Genomic DNA, 16,868 nt, shown 5'->3' with positions numbered 1-16,868 from the left:
ATCCAGTAAGAAAAAGTTCATCAAACTTACACTGGGCTGCAGCTGGCTATTCCAACTTAAGCTTCTCTATGGTGCAAGAAAGCACATATAGAGCATGACGCAACAGCACCATCAGCCACTGAATTGACAAGTGATTGAGTGATTGTTTAGGCTTCACACAATTGGTTCTACCCAGGGATGTTCCCACAGCATCAGCTACTGATGCAGCAACGAAGTGAGCCTCTGGAAGGGAACAGTAATTTCAAATTAATATTTTACAGTTTTACTCTTGTAATCTTGTATTTTTGATCAAATAAACACATGGTTGGTGAGCATAAGAGACTTCAAACACTTACAGAGTAAGTTAGAAAAAATCTTAGTCAAACACAAACTTCTGAACAGTAGTGTGTGCTTTTACTGTAAGTTTATACAGGCCACAATGTAGAACGAACAGACACCTTTTATACACTGCAAAAACTGGTAAAAGCTGTGTTGGCCACATCAAACCCTGCAATTAAAAATTATCACAATTGTTAATTTACCAAACTACTTAAACAATAACAACAACAACAAAAAAAAAATCTGTAAATGATAACCACCAGAACAATACAATTAGTAAAAGTAAATAGCACAATGGGTAAAAAACAATTAAGTCTTATATATATGTTGAGTAAGGTAACTTAAATGGATAGTTTGCCCAAAAATAAAAATCCTGTCATTAATTACTCACCTTCATGTCGTTTCAAACCAGTAAGACCTTTGTTTGTCTTCAGAATAAAAATTAAGATATTTTGATGAAATCCGCCAGCTTTCTGACCCTCCATAGACAGCAACGTAACTACCAAGTTCAAGGCCCAATACTTTTTGTGTGAGCAAAGAAACGTGCATGTGTCGTGGTACTCTTGTGAACACACATCGACTGACACTGAAGAGAAGAAATTGTTAAATATTTGTCATTATTTTTGTTTTCACAAAAAGTATTCTCATAGCTTGATAAAATTACAGTTGAGCCACTGATGTCACATGGACTATTTTAATGATGCCCTTACTACCTTTCTGGGCTTAGACCGTGCTAGTTCCCTTGCTGTCTTTGGAGGGTCAGAAAGCTCTTGGATATCATCAAAAATATCTTGACATGAAGGTGAGTAATAAACAACAGAATTTCCAGTTTTGGGTGAACTATCCCTTTAACCAGTTTAAAGTTTTTCTGTAACTTTTTACATTATTTTACATTTTTGGCTGTAACAAAAAATAAACTAAAAATATCGCAGATGCTTTGGCTGAGAGTTCAATAAGCTTCAAATGGTAACCTGTTTTACAGTGTAACTAATGGAGAGTCCAGTTAAATCATAAGTATAAGTAACTCTGTGTCGTACCTCCATTGTGAACTCATCTGACTGTTACAGCTGACCTCTGACCTCCGGCTGTATGCCGAGCAGATTCCTGTCTTCCTGGAAACAGAAGCAGAGCTGACACACAAACACCCAACATCAGGTCACAACAAACACATTTACACAAGTTTACTGACCGGACTGGAGAACAATGTAGTTTACTTTCATGACTTGTTTAGAGTTCCTGCTCTGTTTCTGAGAGTTTTTATTTACAAACATCAACTCATCAGATTGATCAATCAAGACATTCCTCTGTTAAATGTTGTCAAGTAATTTCTGTGCTAGTTTTATGTCTCTCATATCATCCTATAGTCTAAGACAAAACAAAATAAAACACCACAAACACTCAATATTTCATATAACTATTATTTTTTATATATTTCTATTCTGTTAAACAGAAAGACAAATTAGCTTTTTAAGCATCATATCCTAATAATCCAGTTTTTATATTCCTTGTTTGGTACAGAATAAAGGAAGTTTATGGATTATCACACTGCCATATTTTACAGTGATCTTCCAAACTGTCTGTTTGTGTGATGGTAATTAATGAGTCTGTCCTGTTCACCTTTCTCTCAGTCTTTCTGTGCTTTGTGTTTGTGCATGTTCCCTCTGACCTCAATCAGCGTCCATCTGTCTCGCTGGCTGCTGTGCTGGATTCTGCTCAGACTTTAATTAGGCCGGTTATCTCGTTAAGACCTGTGACAGAATCAGAGAGGAGCAAAGACTCCATGTTCACAGTCTGAAGAGCTTCTCGAGCCGTATACAACAGCCAACAAAGCCGTAACATTTACAGGAAGTGTTGGTCACTACTCAAATGTATCAAAGCAGAAAAAGCTCTTTGATTTATATTCTCAAATCCTGCAGCAGAACAAGATCGTCAGGATGTGTTTATGCAGCTTTTAAATCAAAAGTGAAGCACCAAATTTTAAAATGTATGTTCAGTTTTTAAATTTACGGTTACAGTCATGCATTTATCGGACACTTTTATACAAAGCAACGTGCAAAAAGGAACAAAAGCAAGTGTAGTTACATAACAACAACAATATATATATATAAAAAGTTACTTTAAACAAAATAAACTTAAGTTTATTAAGTTTAAACTTAACTTAAGCTATAACTATATAGACGTTTAAAAAAGACAAAAAACATACTAAAACTAGAACTAAAATTAAAATAGTAATTTAAAATATCATTTAAAAACTATAACAATACAGTGAATTCTATTTACATAGAAACAGCAAGTAGAAAAACATTGATTTTAACAATTAAAACACCAATAATCTTTTATTCACAACTTAAAAAAACAAACAAACATTTTTTACACTTTTTAATCTCAATGATGCAAAATATACCTATCATAGAGTCAACAAGGTTTGCAATATACAATGGCAGGTTATTAGACAACTAGATTAGGAAGTAAACTGTTATAATATATTGTTATTATTGTTAAATAGTTATATACTGTAAAAAGAAGCATTTTCAATAGTGCTTTTGGAGCCCACTGTCTATATTGTCTACTTGGACAGCAACAAATGTCAAACCTAAAGATCCCAAACATTTCATCACGTCATTTAAACACAACAGTGGAACAGTGATGACATCTCTAACTGCATGTCTTGAGATAGGCTGGGGTTAATGAGCACAGGACAAAAGAGACTTTAACTGCTGTTGAGCAGCGGGGGCTACAGAAGAGAAGAGGAGGAGAGGAGCGTGTTACACAGACTCTACTGGATCTAGTCCCTCACAAGCCCTTGGTGACTGATTTGGACTAGCAGTACAGGACAAACCTGCAGGAGCCCACTGATACAAACAGCCTCAACACAGAACATCAGGACAAACCAGATCTGCACTGTGACTGTAAGTCTGCTATTGACAGATTGTTTCTGGCTGTCAGAGATCCCTCGCTGCCTGTGTTTGATTTGTGGATTGTTGTGTTTTGTTGAGATCTGTAGCACAGGTAAAGAGATGGAGATGACTCCAGTGTGAATGACACTGATGGACGCGCTCCACTTCTCTCTATATATTATACACAGAGATTTCTTTATATTATACTCTGTATGATTATGAAGACTGTCTGTGGATTGCTGAGAACTTTAGACTGCATTTTTCTTGATTGTTTAGCTGCTTATTTTCAGAGAGTGTATGATTATTCATTTGATCAACAGATGTTAGAACTCTTCAAAGGTGTTTTTATGAATTGAGTTTTAGTTGAGGTAATAATTGAGGAGGTAATGATTAAAACATTTGCATTATTGGCACAAAATAAGCATTTACCATGATAGTCATAACTGCAATACTGTTTCTGATGGTATTGTTAATATAGGATCTCATTGTAAGAAGCTTCTAGGATTTTGTGTTATTTTGTTAAGTTTATATCTCAGATCTCTCTTTTTTTGATGGTGGTTGAGTTACCACAGTGTTGTCGAAAAACGTTGTGATTAACTTTGATAAAGGACTAGAAACGTGCACTTAAAGTGATAGTTCACCCAAAAATGAAAATGTGATGTTTATCTGCTTACCCCCAGAGCATCCAAGATGTAGGACACTATCGCTTCAGTTGTATACTGAATAAGCACTTGTAATATATGTTTCAACATACTGTATTTGCAGATAATATAAAATGAATGAAAATGAAATAAAACTTGTGTACTTAAGAGAGACACTTAAGTACAATTTTTAATATGTGCACATTATAGTAAAATCAAATTAAAGGTTTTACTTTCAAGTACAAGTATTATAATCTTGTTTTGTACTTTTAAGCACACTTATTTGGTTATGATGACTAACATACTAAAGCACATACTGATTGTAATTTTAACTGTAGTGTATAATTCAGTAATACATTTAAAGTTGCAACAATAGAAGTAATTATGATATTACATATAAAGATTTACTTAAGTCCTACTTAATTAGATCAAAAACACTCTGAAGTTTAGCTAACTGCATTCGATATAAATTAAAACTTCAATATGTTTTCATTTAATTCAATTACGTGTCATTTTAAGAATATTCTTAAGTTAATTGCATTAATTTCTCAGACAGATTTTCTTCTGCCTATAATTCTGAATGTACTTACAGTTACTGTAGCATTGTATATACTCTCAAATATCTGAGAAGAACATTAAATGAAAGATGACTTTGATGATTTAAGTGAAAGATGATTTTTTTTTTAATTTTTTTTTTACATTTTGTGTTATGACTAAAGCAGAATTAACAGGCATGTGAAGATCCAGCTGGTTCTTTACTAGACTAAATATAGTTGTAAATACTTTTTTGTGGATTCAGCAGAAGGCACATTAAACTGCATTGTATGTGTCTGACTTAAAAGTGCTGCCTTCATTCGAACCCGACAATCAGGCTAATCATGTGGATTTTAACAGGAAGATAAACTGAGATGAAGTGTGGATTGAGAGAGACTGGGGAAGCGGCTTCACGCTGTTCTCAACCACTTCCATCTGTCACTCTTTCTGAGCTTGTGATCTTCCCGCACACACACGCACAATCTGTGGAGTCCAGATTTGATTATGTGCTTTATAACTCACAAGTGAGATATTCTTGCTGTATCTGGGTTTCAGTAGATGCTTGGAAGAACCAGAGAGTGTAAAAGTGTATGTGCTTTTATTATACATATTATTTTATATTGAGGTCAAGGGTACTTTTTTCTGGTTTCATCAAAGGTTGCCTGTCTCACAGATTATAAATATATTTTAATGAATCTGGTATTACACTTTTTGTACATTGTCCTCATTTGTAAGTTGCTTTGGATAAAAGCGTCTGCTAAATGACTAAATGTAAATGTACGAGTTTCTCTGCATTTCATTCCATTTGAATCCTACTTCCTTATATTCTGTATTCTGCATCCTGTTTTAATACGGTGCAGTCGTACTCAGCGCTCCCTCTCTTCTTTAAATTGTGGACAGTATAAAACTCCAGCTGCCTTCCTGCCAGCCATCAGTCCAAGCGCTTAATTAATCTGATTAATAGGCAAAGTTCAGGAGGTAGAGTAGATACATAACACTCTCTCTCTCTCTCTCTCAAACACACACTAATCCTCTGCAGACCCTTGATGACGACTCTTCTTGATTTATCCTCATTAGGACAGACTCTGACGTACACACTTCCACTTGTGCGGGCGTAAATGTTTGTCCTGTATTAATTCAGTAGCTTCGAGGAACTTAAACTGATAATCCTGAACTCTTTATTGGAGCGACCTTCTTGAAACCTCCTTTGAAGGAGTTCTTGGTGTTAAATTACAGGTTCTACAGATTAGTCTAATGGTTAACCGTGTTTTTTGATATTACACTTAAAGTTAATACATTTTAAATGTAGTAAATTGCAACTTCATTATTATAAATGTGTAATTACTTAAAATACAAATTACCTTAAAGTATATATGTAACCCTGCAGCACAAAAGCAGTCATAAGTAGCACAGGAATATTTGTAGCAATAGACAACAATACATTGTATGGGTCAGAACTTCATTTGAACAACTTTAAAGATGATTTTCTCAATATTTAGATTTTTTTGCTCCCTCAGATTCCAGATTTTCAAATAGTTGTATCTCAGACAAATATTGTCCTCCTAACAAACCATACATCAATGGAGAGATCATTTATTCAATATATTGAATATAAATCTCAATTTCAAAAAATTTACCCTGATGACTGGTTTTGTGGTCCAGGTTCACATTTTAGTTTATCATAAATTCTTGTCAGTGCATTCAGTAGTAACTTTAAACTTTCCTGTCCTCCTTTCCTTTAAAAAGACAATACAGTTTTGAAAATTACATATAAAGATGTAATTAAATCCACATTAAGTGAGCCAAAAGAGCAATTTAATAATTTAAAATATCATAGTTTAAAGTTAAAGATGTTCCAATCTTCTGAAAATGTATCATGACAAGCATTTTCTTTATTTCTTTCTCCAGGCTTTAGATGAGTCACTCTGAAGAGGCAAGAGCAGGATCATCAGACGGATTACATGTAAATACACATGGTCTCTGAACGGACGATGACCCTGGAGAGGAGGAGGCTGAGAGAGACACAGTAAGCAGCAATAGACGGTTTTACAGGATTTAGAAGACGAGGACAGATACGAGAGTCAAAAAGCAGGCCTGCGCTAGTTCTACTGAAGATACGGATCTAGAAGCTTTAAACATCAAATAGCCGACTATTTGATTAGTTTGGCTGCATTCATCCTACAAAAATGCATCCAGCGAGCTCAAGAAAGAGCGAGCGGCTTTTCTCCTTCTTCTTCTATGCCATCTGTCTTTCCGTGTGTGCTGGGACGGGAATGCCGGGTTCAGACTACAACCCTCATCCTCGCTTCATCTGCACCCCTATTCCTGCTGATGCCGATCCCGGGTGTTTCCCCACAGCAGGCGGCCCCGGATCCGGACACCACGGCGGGCCCGGCGGGAACAGCAACGGCTGGTGGGGAATGTCCGAGGAGGCCAAAGCGACGATCCTGCACCTGAGGGAGAGTTTGGTGCAGCAGAAGGAAACCATCCTGGACCAGAGGGAGACCATCCGAGAACTCACCGCCAAACTGAACCTGTGCGAGGGCTTGAGCCACACACCCACACACCTGGCCCATCACGCCCATCACGCCTACCCCACGGCACCCGACACCGGACACCTCGGACTGGAGCCGGGCCACTATGGCGACGGGGTCGGAGGGCATCACGCTGGGAAAGGTGCGCTGAGCGAGAAGCACATGGCGGGGGAGATTCCTTCACCCTCGTCCACACCGGAGCAGATGAGCAAGATGCTGCAGAGCCTAAAGCAGCGGCTGGACAACCTGCAGGTATACCTTGGTGTACACATTTATATTAGGGATATCAGTTTATCACACTAACTTAATTAATTAGTTATGAAAAAATAACGGAGCCTGTCCTCCAACAAAAAACGACCATATAGGTCGTTTGTGCAAGCACCTAAAGTTAAGCGGCCTCTAGCGGGCGTAAAAATAATGACAGTATCGCGTTGGGTCTTTCGTCATGAAATGACGTATAACGTCATTACCAATCAAAACGCACGTTTATTTAAATGCAATGTGAGGACTTTTTACACCGATCTCACAGTAATTCGTACATATTTTACTAGGAGGCTTATTCGTTCGAATGACCACACCTAACCCCACCCCCTAAACCTAACCCTCACAGAAATCATGCTAAATTATGATTTATTGAGCATATACATTTTACGTGCATGTCCGTTCTCTGGGATCGAACCCATGATAGCATGATTGCATATCAAGGTATAACGCAATAATCTACCAACTGAGCTACACGAAACGCAAATCACAGTGCAAATAAAAGAGTACAAAACATTAATATGAAAACGACCTTTTGCCGATAGGGGCGCAATTGTAGTATACGCTCTGATGGGTCGTATTTCAGGGATTTGGACAAACAACCTATACGAGCGTATTAGTTGAGGACAGGTTGTCATTTTGATATCTCCGTCCCACACGTACGTATGCAACCATGGCAACGATGATTGTGGAAACAAGCATATTTAAACAAAAGCCAACACGAATAAGTTGTGTGAAACAATGCAAAAAAAAAACGTTACTCACGTATCAAAAAGAAACAACGCAACCTCAGTGTACGATTCAGGTCCTTGACGCTCCTTGAGTTCTCTCCAGTGTTGCTCTGATTTTCACGCAGGTCCTACCTCTTGCCTGATCGTAACCCTTCTTTTAATGTTTTGTTCCTCCAATAATTTCCTATTTTTTACGTTCCAGTTCTTTCTATCTATAGTCAGTCTGCTAATATCCATCCGGTGCACTCAAATTGAGCTCTCTCTTCTCTCTTTCATTATAAGACATGCCCTCTTACTGCTGATTGGCTACAAGTATGTTTTGGGACTCGGTCCAACACTACGGTCAAAAGAGTTTTTAAAAAATTGCTTAGTGCACCTTTAAGTATTTTATTTATACTAAATTTAGGCAAAAAAGATGCACTAGTCAAAGACACATGCGAGTCAAAAACTGTAATGGTGTGGAGAAGCTGGGGAAAACAAGCAGAGGTAAGGATCTATGTGCTGGTATTTCACAGAAAAACCAGAACAAACAATAAGCCAAAAACAAAAGGGAACAAAGAACAGAATGAAGGGCAAACAGACAACCATTACATTCAACAACTCACAAAGAACTAAAGAAACATTAGGGCTATTAGAGATAAGGTACAAACTGACTACAAACACTACGGGAGACAGGAAGTGACATAGATGTCCAAGACAAGGCACAGGGAACACGTAACAAAAACAAGAAAGACCTGATTTGTGAGAAGAGCAATCACGTTTATTTTCCAAAACCAAAATAAAACTGAACACCTCAAAAAAAAAAAAAAAAAAAAAAAAAACTATAAAACAATAAAACAAAACAAAAACAATATCTTTCAAAAAGGTCTGTACAGTGTTACATGACGGAAATGTAACGCCCCTTAGCATGCTGTGATGCTGTGAGTCCCGGCGTGACGAGACAACACCAATAGAACCCATTATAAACAAGGCATTTGTTGCATACAGTGGGGACATAATTACGGATTATAATGACTTATATTGTCTTTTTACGTGTTGTGTATCGCAACATAAAACCATTTGTCTGCATTCGTAATCAGAGAAACGACAAACAACAAGCGCTACTCTACACAGCTCAAAACTCGCGTTTGAATCATCAGTGACAAATCCTTTAAATATGAAATCATACTTACAGGCTGTGAGTCAGAACAGCTGGCATTGTAGGTTCAGGGAACAGTCCTCCGTTAAATGCGCTGCACACATCTGAATATTTGGCTTGAACTGTTCTGGAACAGTGTTGAAATACAACTTAACCACTGATTTCTAAATGTGTCCTCTTTTGGAAGAACACACAAAGTAGTTTCGCTTTCACAACAAAACACACAGACTTTAGTCTTTAAAACTTTGGGGATCTTATCTATGCATGAACAGCTTGTAACTAGTGATGTTCGGTTCTTGAACAAATCGTTCTTTTGAGCCGGTTCTCAGGAAGTAACCGGTCGAGCCGGTTCACAAATCGAACTGAATCGAACTTTAGTTCCGGGTTGATGATGCAGGACGCACAGCCGAAGTAGCACGTCCAACTCAAAAAGAACTTCCCGAGGATTACCGTTGCTTAAGCCAAATCAAGGATTTCGTTTAAGACTGTAGACATGTAGAACATATCCGCGTTTGTGCATCAATGTCTGTAATGTGTGCTGTAGGTGTGAAACTTTTAGGAATCTTATCCAAGTTGTAGACTATTCAATATTGGTCAGTGAGTCGTTCAGGCTCAAGACTGAACACAGTAGCAGAGAACAAACACACTTGGTGTAGAAATGTGTTTCATTAGGGTAATGAATATCATCCCTGCTGTCAAGTTATCAAATAGTATATGTGAGGTGCTTTTTTACTAGGATCAGCAGCATACAGTACAGCAGTGCGCAGGCCTTTTCTCAGAGCGCTGTGATTGTGTTTGCAGACGAGAAACATCTCCAGCAGCTACTCCAGCTCCCTGAAGGACCTCCTGCAGAGGAAGATCAGCGCTCTGGAGCAACAGATGCAGCACCATCACTCTGCCTCGCTAACCAGCGCCGCTCACTCCGACCACGAGGATGCTGATGATGATGACGATGACGACGGTCACCATGACAACAGAGACCACGACAGCCATGACGACCACGGTGATCCTCACGATGAGAGTCACCGCACTGATCACCATGACGACGATCACCACGACAACAACAGCCACCGTGACGACGGACACCAAGACTCCGGTCGCCATGACGACAAGGCTTCCGAGCATGGCTTCGAGAGGTTGTCGTATAACCTGCAAGGTCACAGAGAAGCACAGGGTGGAGCGCACAGCAAACTGGACACGGTTCTCAGTCAGCTGCAGCACACGGGTGAGACAACTGCTCAGACGAACCCTGCTTAAGAGCACTGCAGCTGGACCAGTCAGGCAGGGTTCGGACCTTAGATGCTCTAGATAGATCCTCGTCAAGTCAAGTCACCTTTATTTATTAAGCGCTTTTAACAATACAGATTGTGTCAAAGCAGCTTTACATTATTAAATAGGAAAATAGTGTGTCAATAATAATAATTTGCATCTCTCCTTCTTCGAGTCTGATTTAGACGAGACCTGTCTGAAAAAATTAATCATATGATTTTTTTCTTTAAGACTGGTCATAACTTTTTAAAATCAGTAACAAAAATTGGTTGATTGGTCTAATCTGAAAAGTAAAACTGATTACTCCTTGAACAGCTGCAGGCTAGTCAAACTAGTTCTTAACATACCGGTTGTGTTTATGCAACTGATAAATGGCACGGTTCTGCTGCTTATCATCTCCACAGGCTCTAGAAAGAAGAGCAGACCCACGGAAGCTTTCCAGATCGGCTTCCCCATGAGGACCAACTACATGTACGGTCGTGTGAAGCGCACGCTGCTGCACGAGATCTTCTCCTTCACGCTGTGTCTGTGGATGAAGGCTGGCATCGGCCCGGGGCTCGGGACGCCCTTCTCTTACTCCGTGCCCGGACAGGCCAATGAGCTGGTGCTCATCGAGTGGGGAAACAACCCCATGGAGCTGCTGGTCGATGACAGAGTGAGTGAAAGAGAGGAAGGATGTGCACATACTTTATCATTTGGAACCAGAAATACAGGGGCTTATTGAGAATTTTCTTTTTGCATTCCAACTACAGTTTAAAGTTTTGGGGTTGGTAATATTTTTAATGTTATATACAGTACAGGTCAAAAGTTTGGAAACATTACTATTTTTAATGTTTTTGAAAGAAGTTCATTCTGCTCATCAAGCCTGCATTTATTTGATCAAAAATACAGATTTTTTTTTTTAATATTGTGATATATTATAACAATTTAAAATAATTGTTTTTAAATTTATTATACTTTAAATTATCATTTATTTCTGTGATGCAAAGCTGAATTTTTAGGATCATTATCACATGATCCTTTAGAAATCATTCTAATATGATGATTCATTATCAAAGTTGGAAACAGTTCTGCTGCTTAATATTTTTTTCAGAACATGTGATACTTTTTTAGGATACTTTGATGAATAAAAAGTAAAAAAAAAAAAAAAAAAAAAAAAAAAAAGGCTATGTTTTTAAAATATAAATATTTTGTAATAACAATATTCACTACTGGTCAGTAATTTGGGGTCAGTAATTTTTTTTCTTTCTTTTTTTTTTAAATAAAATCAATACTTTTATTCAGCAAGGATGTGTTATATATTATTAGAATTTTTTTTTTTTTGAATAAATGCAGTTCTTTTTAACCTTTTATTCATCAAATATATTAGACAGCAGAACTGTTTCCAACACTCATAATAATCAGAATATTAGAATGATATCTAAATGATCATGTGATAGACTGGATGTTACATGTGACACTGAAGGCTGGAGTAATGATGCTGAAAATTCAGCTTTGCATCACAGGAATAAATTATTTTTTTTTTAAAGTATATTCAAATAGAAAACTATTATTTTAAGTTGTAATAATATTTCACAATATTACTGTTTTTTCTGTATTTTTGATCAAATAAATGCAGGCTTGATGAGCAGAAGAGACTTCTTTCAAAAACATTAAAAATAGTAATGTTTCCAAACTTTTGACCTGTACTGTATATATATTCAATGATTTTAATGCCTCTTGTGCCTATCAAAGCTGCATTTATTTGATCAAAATACAGTAAAATTATGAAATATTATTGTAATTTAAAATTGCTTTTTTTCTATGTGAATATCTGTTAAACTGTAATTTATTTCTGTGATGCGCAGCTGTATTTTCAGCATCATTACTCCAGTCTTCAGTGTCCTGCTCAAGTATCGAAATTCACATTAAGAATAATTAATTTCATCTTAAATAATACTCATTAATATCAACAAACAAAACAGTTAATATTTTTGTGGAAACTGATACATTTTATTTTTCAGGAATCACAGACGAATAGAAAGTTCAAAAGAACCACTGTTTGTAACATTATAAATGTCATTACTGTCACGTTTGAACAATTTAATGACCCCACACTAATTAAAATAAATAAATAAAATCTTACTGACCCCAGACTTTGGGATGTGCAATAGTTTCCAATAAGACTAGGATGATGACCAAAATATTATTATAAGAATTTTAAATATTTTGTGGTTTTAATATTCCTTCAGCTCTCCTGTGATTCCCTTTAACTGTCTAGTTAGACATCTTCGTTAAATAATGTCCAACATTTAATAAATGTCTAGGTATCAAAAAGAATTTGAAAAACCAGTAGGAATTTCAATTCATCCAGTAGGGTCTTATTTGAATTCTAGAGGATTCTATTTGATCCCATTTGGATCTTAGAGGACTAAGTAATAAACATTCCAAAAATAAGCTCACAAGTTCACATTCCTTAAGGATTTTCTTGACAGACAAATGAAGGACAGATGGTGAAATAAGAGGAGAGACAACGGAACACAGATCTTGCTCTTTGTTCTGATCTGATCTCTGTGTGTGTGTGTGTGTGTGTGTGTGTGTGTGTGTGTGTGTGTGTGTGTGTGTGTGTGTGTGTGCGCGTGCTGACAGGCCGTGTCTCTGCCGCTCTCGGTGAGTGATGGTAAATGGCACCACGTGTGTGTGACGTGGTCGACGCGGGACGGACTGTGGGAGGCCTATCAGGACGGAGTGAAGAGAGGCTCAGGAGAAAACCTCTCGCCCTGGCACCCCATCAAACCTGGAGGAGTCTTCATACTGGGACAGGAACAGGTAACATACAGACGCAGCATACAATCAAACAAACACAGATTCTGCTCTTATTCCTCATTTTACTAGCGCCACGAATCAAAAAACATGAACAACTGCATAGCAACACCCTGGCAACCATCCACGACCCCCTAACACTGCGGCAAAAGCACTGAGAGATATTTAAACCCTTGTGAAAAAGAAGTGTGCTTAACTGCATTGAAAGACCACTTAAAGTGTAAAATCTTAACTGTAGATAATATGTGAGCATGGACCACAAAACCATTCATAAGGGACAATTTTTCAAAATTGAGATTTATACATCATCTGAAAGCTGAATAAAGAAGCTTTAAATAATGTATGGTTTATTAGGATAGAACAATATTTGGCTGAGAGACAACTATTTGAAAATCTGGAATCTGAGGGTGCAAAAAATCTAAATATTGAGAAAATCATCTTTAAAGTTCTTAGAAATGCATATGGCTAATCCAAAAGTTAAGTTTTGATATATTTACAGTAGGAAATTTACAAAATATCTTCATGGAACATGATCTTTACTTAATATCCTAATGATTTTTAGCATAAAAGAAAAATCGATATTTTTAACCCTTACAATGTATTGTTGTCTATTGCTGCAAATATACCTGTGCTACTTAAGACTGCTTTTGTGCTGCAGGGTCACATTTATTATTGAAATGCCACTTAAGTGCACTTAAAGAGAGACACTTTCATGGCTTTTTTTTTAACACATTTGAGTAAACTTCTAAAAATGTGCTCTTTGTTATAGTCAAATTATGTTTTCTCTAAAGTACATTTTAAATCAGTATGTTTTAATAATGTTTTGTCATGCTTTAAAGAAGCACACCTATTTTAATTTTAGTGCTGTCATACACATGCAAAGTACTTGACTTAGTGTATTATACAGTATGTAGTGTTATATACACTTAAAGTTAATATATTTTAAATGTACTCAATTGCAACTATAGGTAAGAAATGGCATTACAGTATAGTTTAGTGTATCATAAATGCTTGTCAGTGCATTCAGCAGTAACACTTTAACCATATTTAAAGACAATAGAAGTCATTGTGAAATTACATATAAAGATGTGCTTAAGTGGGTCAAAAACACTCTAAAGTTTTCACAACTATGCTAAAAAAATACTTCTTTTTCACAAGAAAAGTCATGCACTATATTAATAAGCCAGTAAAGTTGAATTCAGAGTTGAAGTCACAAGATGTTGAAGTGGTTGCCTCACAAACTAAGTATATAACGCACTAAACTCATCAGTTTGGTGTTGCTAATATAATATTCCCCGATCTCCAGGACACACTGGGAGGCCGCTTCGATGCGACACAGGCGTTCGTTGGTGAAATCTCAGACGTTCAGATGTGGTCTCATGTTCTCACGCCGCACGACATCTACAGCCTGGCGTCATGTGGAGGTCACATGACCGGTGACATCATCGCCTGGGCGGAGTCAGAGGTGGAGCTGCACAGCGGGGTCACCAAATACCCCTTTGACCCCTGCCATTAAAGAGAAGGACACGTGACTTCAAAGCATTCTGACCACTCGTAACCTCATCGTAATGCAAAACTCATTCAATATTGCCTTCTGTTGACGTGAGGAACCTGAACGACCCCATGACCTCTAGGATTTCACCAGGGACCCGTTTTGTATTGTTTCAGTGTTTTGTGCGGCGGATGTTTTCTTACTGAACTTTTTTTGTTGTTTTTTGACTTTTATTCAGTGTCTGATGCGAGTATATGACATATTGTCCTAACTTGGATAGAAAAGCACAGGTCATAGATAGAATGTGAAGACAGGAGTGCTATAAAAGAAGAAACAGATGGCTCTCGAGGCTCTATTTGAGCAGCAAATATTGATTTTCTTGGAATCTAAAGATACAGCGAACCCAAAGAGAAGAGTCACACTCCGCTGATCAGGCTGCTGTGTTTGTACACTTTCTAACTGAAATAAGTATCTCTTAGGTTTGACTGTACTGTCCAGATGTTGAAATGTTTAGCCGACTCAAAGCGGAGCTAAATAAGCAGCGATTCTGTGATACCCGTTGAGTTTCAGATTGTGTCGTAGTTTGATTTAGTGCGTTTACTTTACTGTCAGTGTTTCAAAAGAATATAATTTTCCACTAATGTATATGCATTGGAATTTATTATGCATTTAATGTTTTAATCAACCTGTTTTCATTTGTTTGCGTTTTTAAAAAGCAGAAATGCAATAAAGGGACTACAACTTTCATAGCGATTCCATGGTTTCTGACTAATTCTAAAAACTTTTTGCATAACATTGTAAATGATTTTCATAGCATTCCCAAAGTGAATTCTTCAGGCTCTTCTGCAGTCCTGAAGCCTGGTCTTCACTGCTATTATTAGAAACGGAGATATTTAAACAGACCTGCAGAACATACAGACGCTCTTTTCTTTTCACTGTAAAAGCACTATACACATATGACAACAGGGTTCCAGAAGTAAAGTGACAAATATATTCACTTTAATATACAGTATGTATAAATATATTGACTTAACATGAGATGTTGGCAATAGATTTTGTTAACCATTTTGTCTGGAAGTGAACCTGATGTTCTGAGCTGAAATGCATGTGTTTGCGTTTACTGTGGCATTATGGGAAGCCTCTGGTCCGAGTGTCTGTGGTCTGCTGAGGCACAGAATAATAAGATTAGACAGTGCTAATTGTTCTGGTTATCAGTCAGGAAATGAGCTAACAAGCTAAAGCGAAGCAGGATGAAAAACATGACATCACAGCAACACACTGATATTTAGACTGCAAGGAGGACATTATATCAACATTATCTAACGCAAACATAAGCACTGCTTGTGACTGGAAGATCTTTATATCCAACCATCTACAAGTGTCATCCCTCAAAATTTTAAATAAATGTTAACTGAAATAAATAAATAAACATTTATTTCAGCTATTTGCTAAGGAAATGTTTCGCATATTGGTCTAGTTTGTCTTGAAGTACTAAACCTTAAACAAAAAATAAATAATTCTGTACAAATTAGTATAGAATTGCAACGTCATTAAAGTGGTTTCTCATGAGATCGTGGTTAAATATTCATAGTTTCTATTTTGTAGGTTTAACAAGACAAATAATAAATAACATAATATTCTTGTCAAGGAAACATTTCACATCTTATTCTAGTTTAACTTGAAGTACTAAAACAACCTTAAACAAACAAACAAAAGCAAATAAAATAAACAAAAATTAATAAGAACTATGTAAACATTAAAAAATACAATAATTAACAACAACAACAACAACAAGACAAACAATTTAAAACTTTCCTTGAAAATAAAGTGAAAAAACCTTTTTCCTATACACTGTACAAATGTGTACAAAATTGCAACTTGATAAAAATGGTTTCTATAACACTTTATTTTGATGCTCCCACATTAATGATGTTGCACCTACATGTCAACTAACTCTTATTACAGTAGTAGACTGTCTGCTTAATATCTGCTAAATCTTTATTGTGATAGTCTCCCAAAAGACATTTAACTGACTATGAGTAACTTTGCAAGTACATGTCAACTTATTCTAACCTTAAAGTCTACTAATACTCTAGATTTAGTAAACGTGTAGGTGCAACATTACTTACAGACAACAGAATGTGTTAAAGGGAGCATCAAAATAATGTGAAACCATAGTTTCTTATGAAATAGAGTTTTAATACTCATAGTTTCTATTTTGTATGTTTAATAAAATACTCCATGTTTGGGA

The 16,868-nt window shown here is 36.7% G+C and overlaps 1 protein-coding gene across 1 annotated transcript; it reads left to right on the top strand.

The window, feature by feature from the left end:
• Positions 1–2,939: 2,939 nt before the first annotated feature.
• On the top strand, positions 2,940–15,364 carry LOC109100296 (neuronal pentraxin-1-like). Its single transcript, XM_042740443.1, has 6 exons — positions 2,940–3,227; positions 6,299–7,176; positions 9,856–10,279; positions 10,728–10,978; positions 12,952–13,131; positions 14,432–15,364. The coding sequence occupies exons 2-6, from the start codon at positions 6,577–6,579 to the stop codon at positions 14,639–14,641; spliced, it is 1,665 nt and encodes a 554-aa protein (XP_042596377.1). The 5' UTR covers positions 2,940–3,227; positions 6,299–6,576; the 3' UTR covers positions 14,642–15,364.
• The last annotated feature ends 1,504 nt before the right edge of the window (positions 15,365–16,868 follow it).

Source organism: Cyprinus carpio, chromosome B16 (assembly GCF_018340385.1).
Source record: "Cyprinus carpio isolate SPL01 chromosome B16, ASM1834038v1, whole genome shotgun sequence".
NCBI lineage: Eukaryota > Metazoa > Chordata > Actinopteri > Cypriniformes > Cyprinidae > Cyprinus > Cyprinus carpio.
The sequence above is the reverse complement of the archived record's forward strand: the minus strand, read 5'-3'. Positions and strand labels throughout refer to the sequence as shown.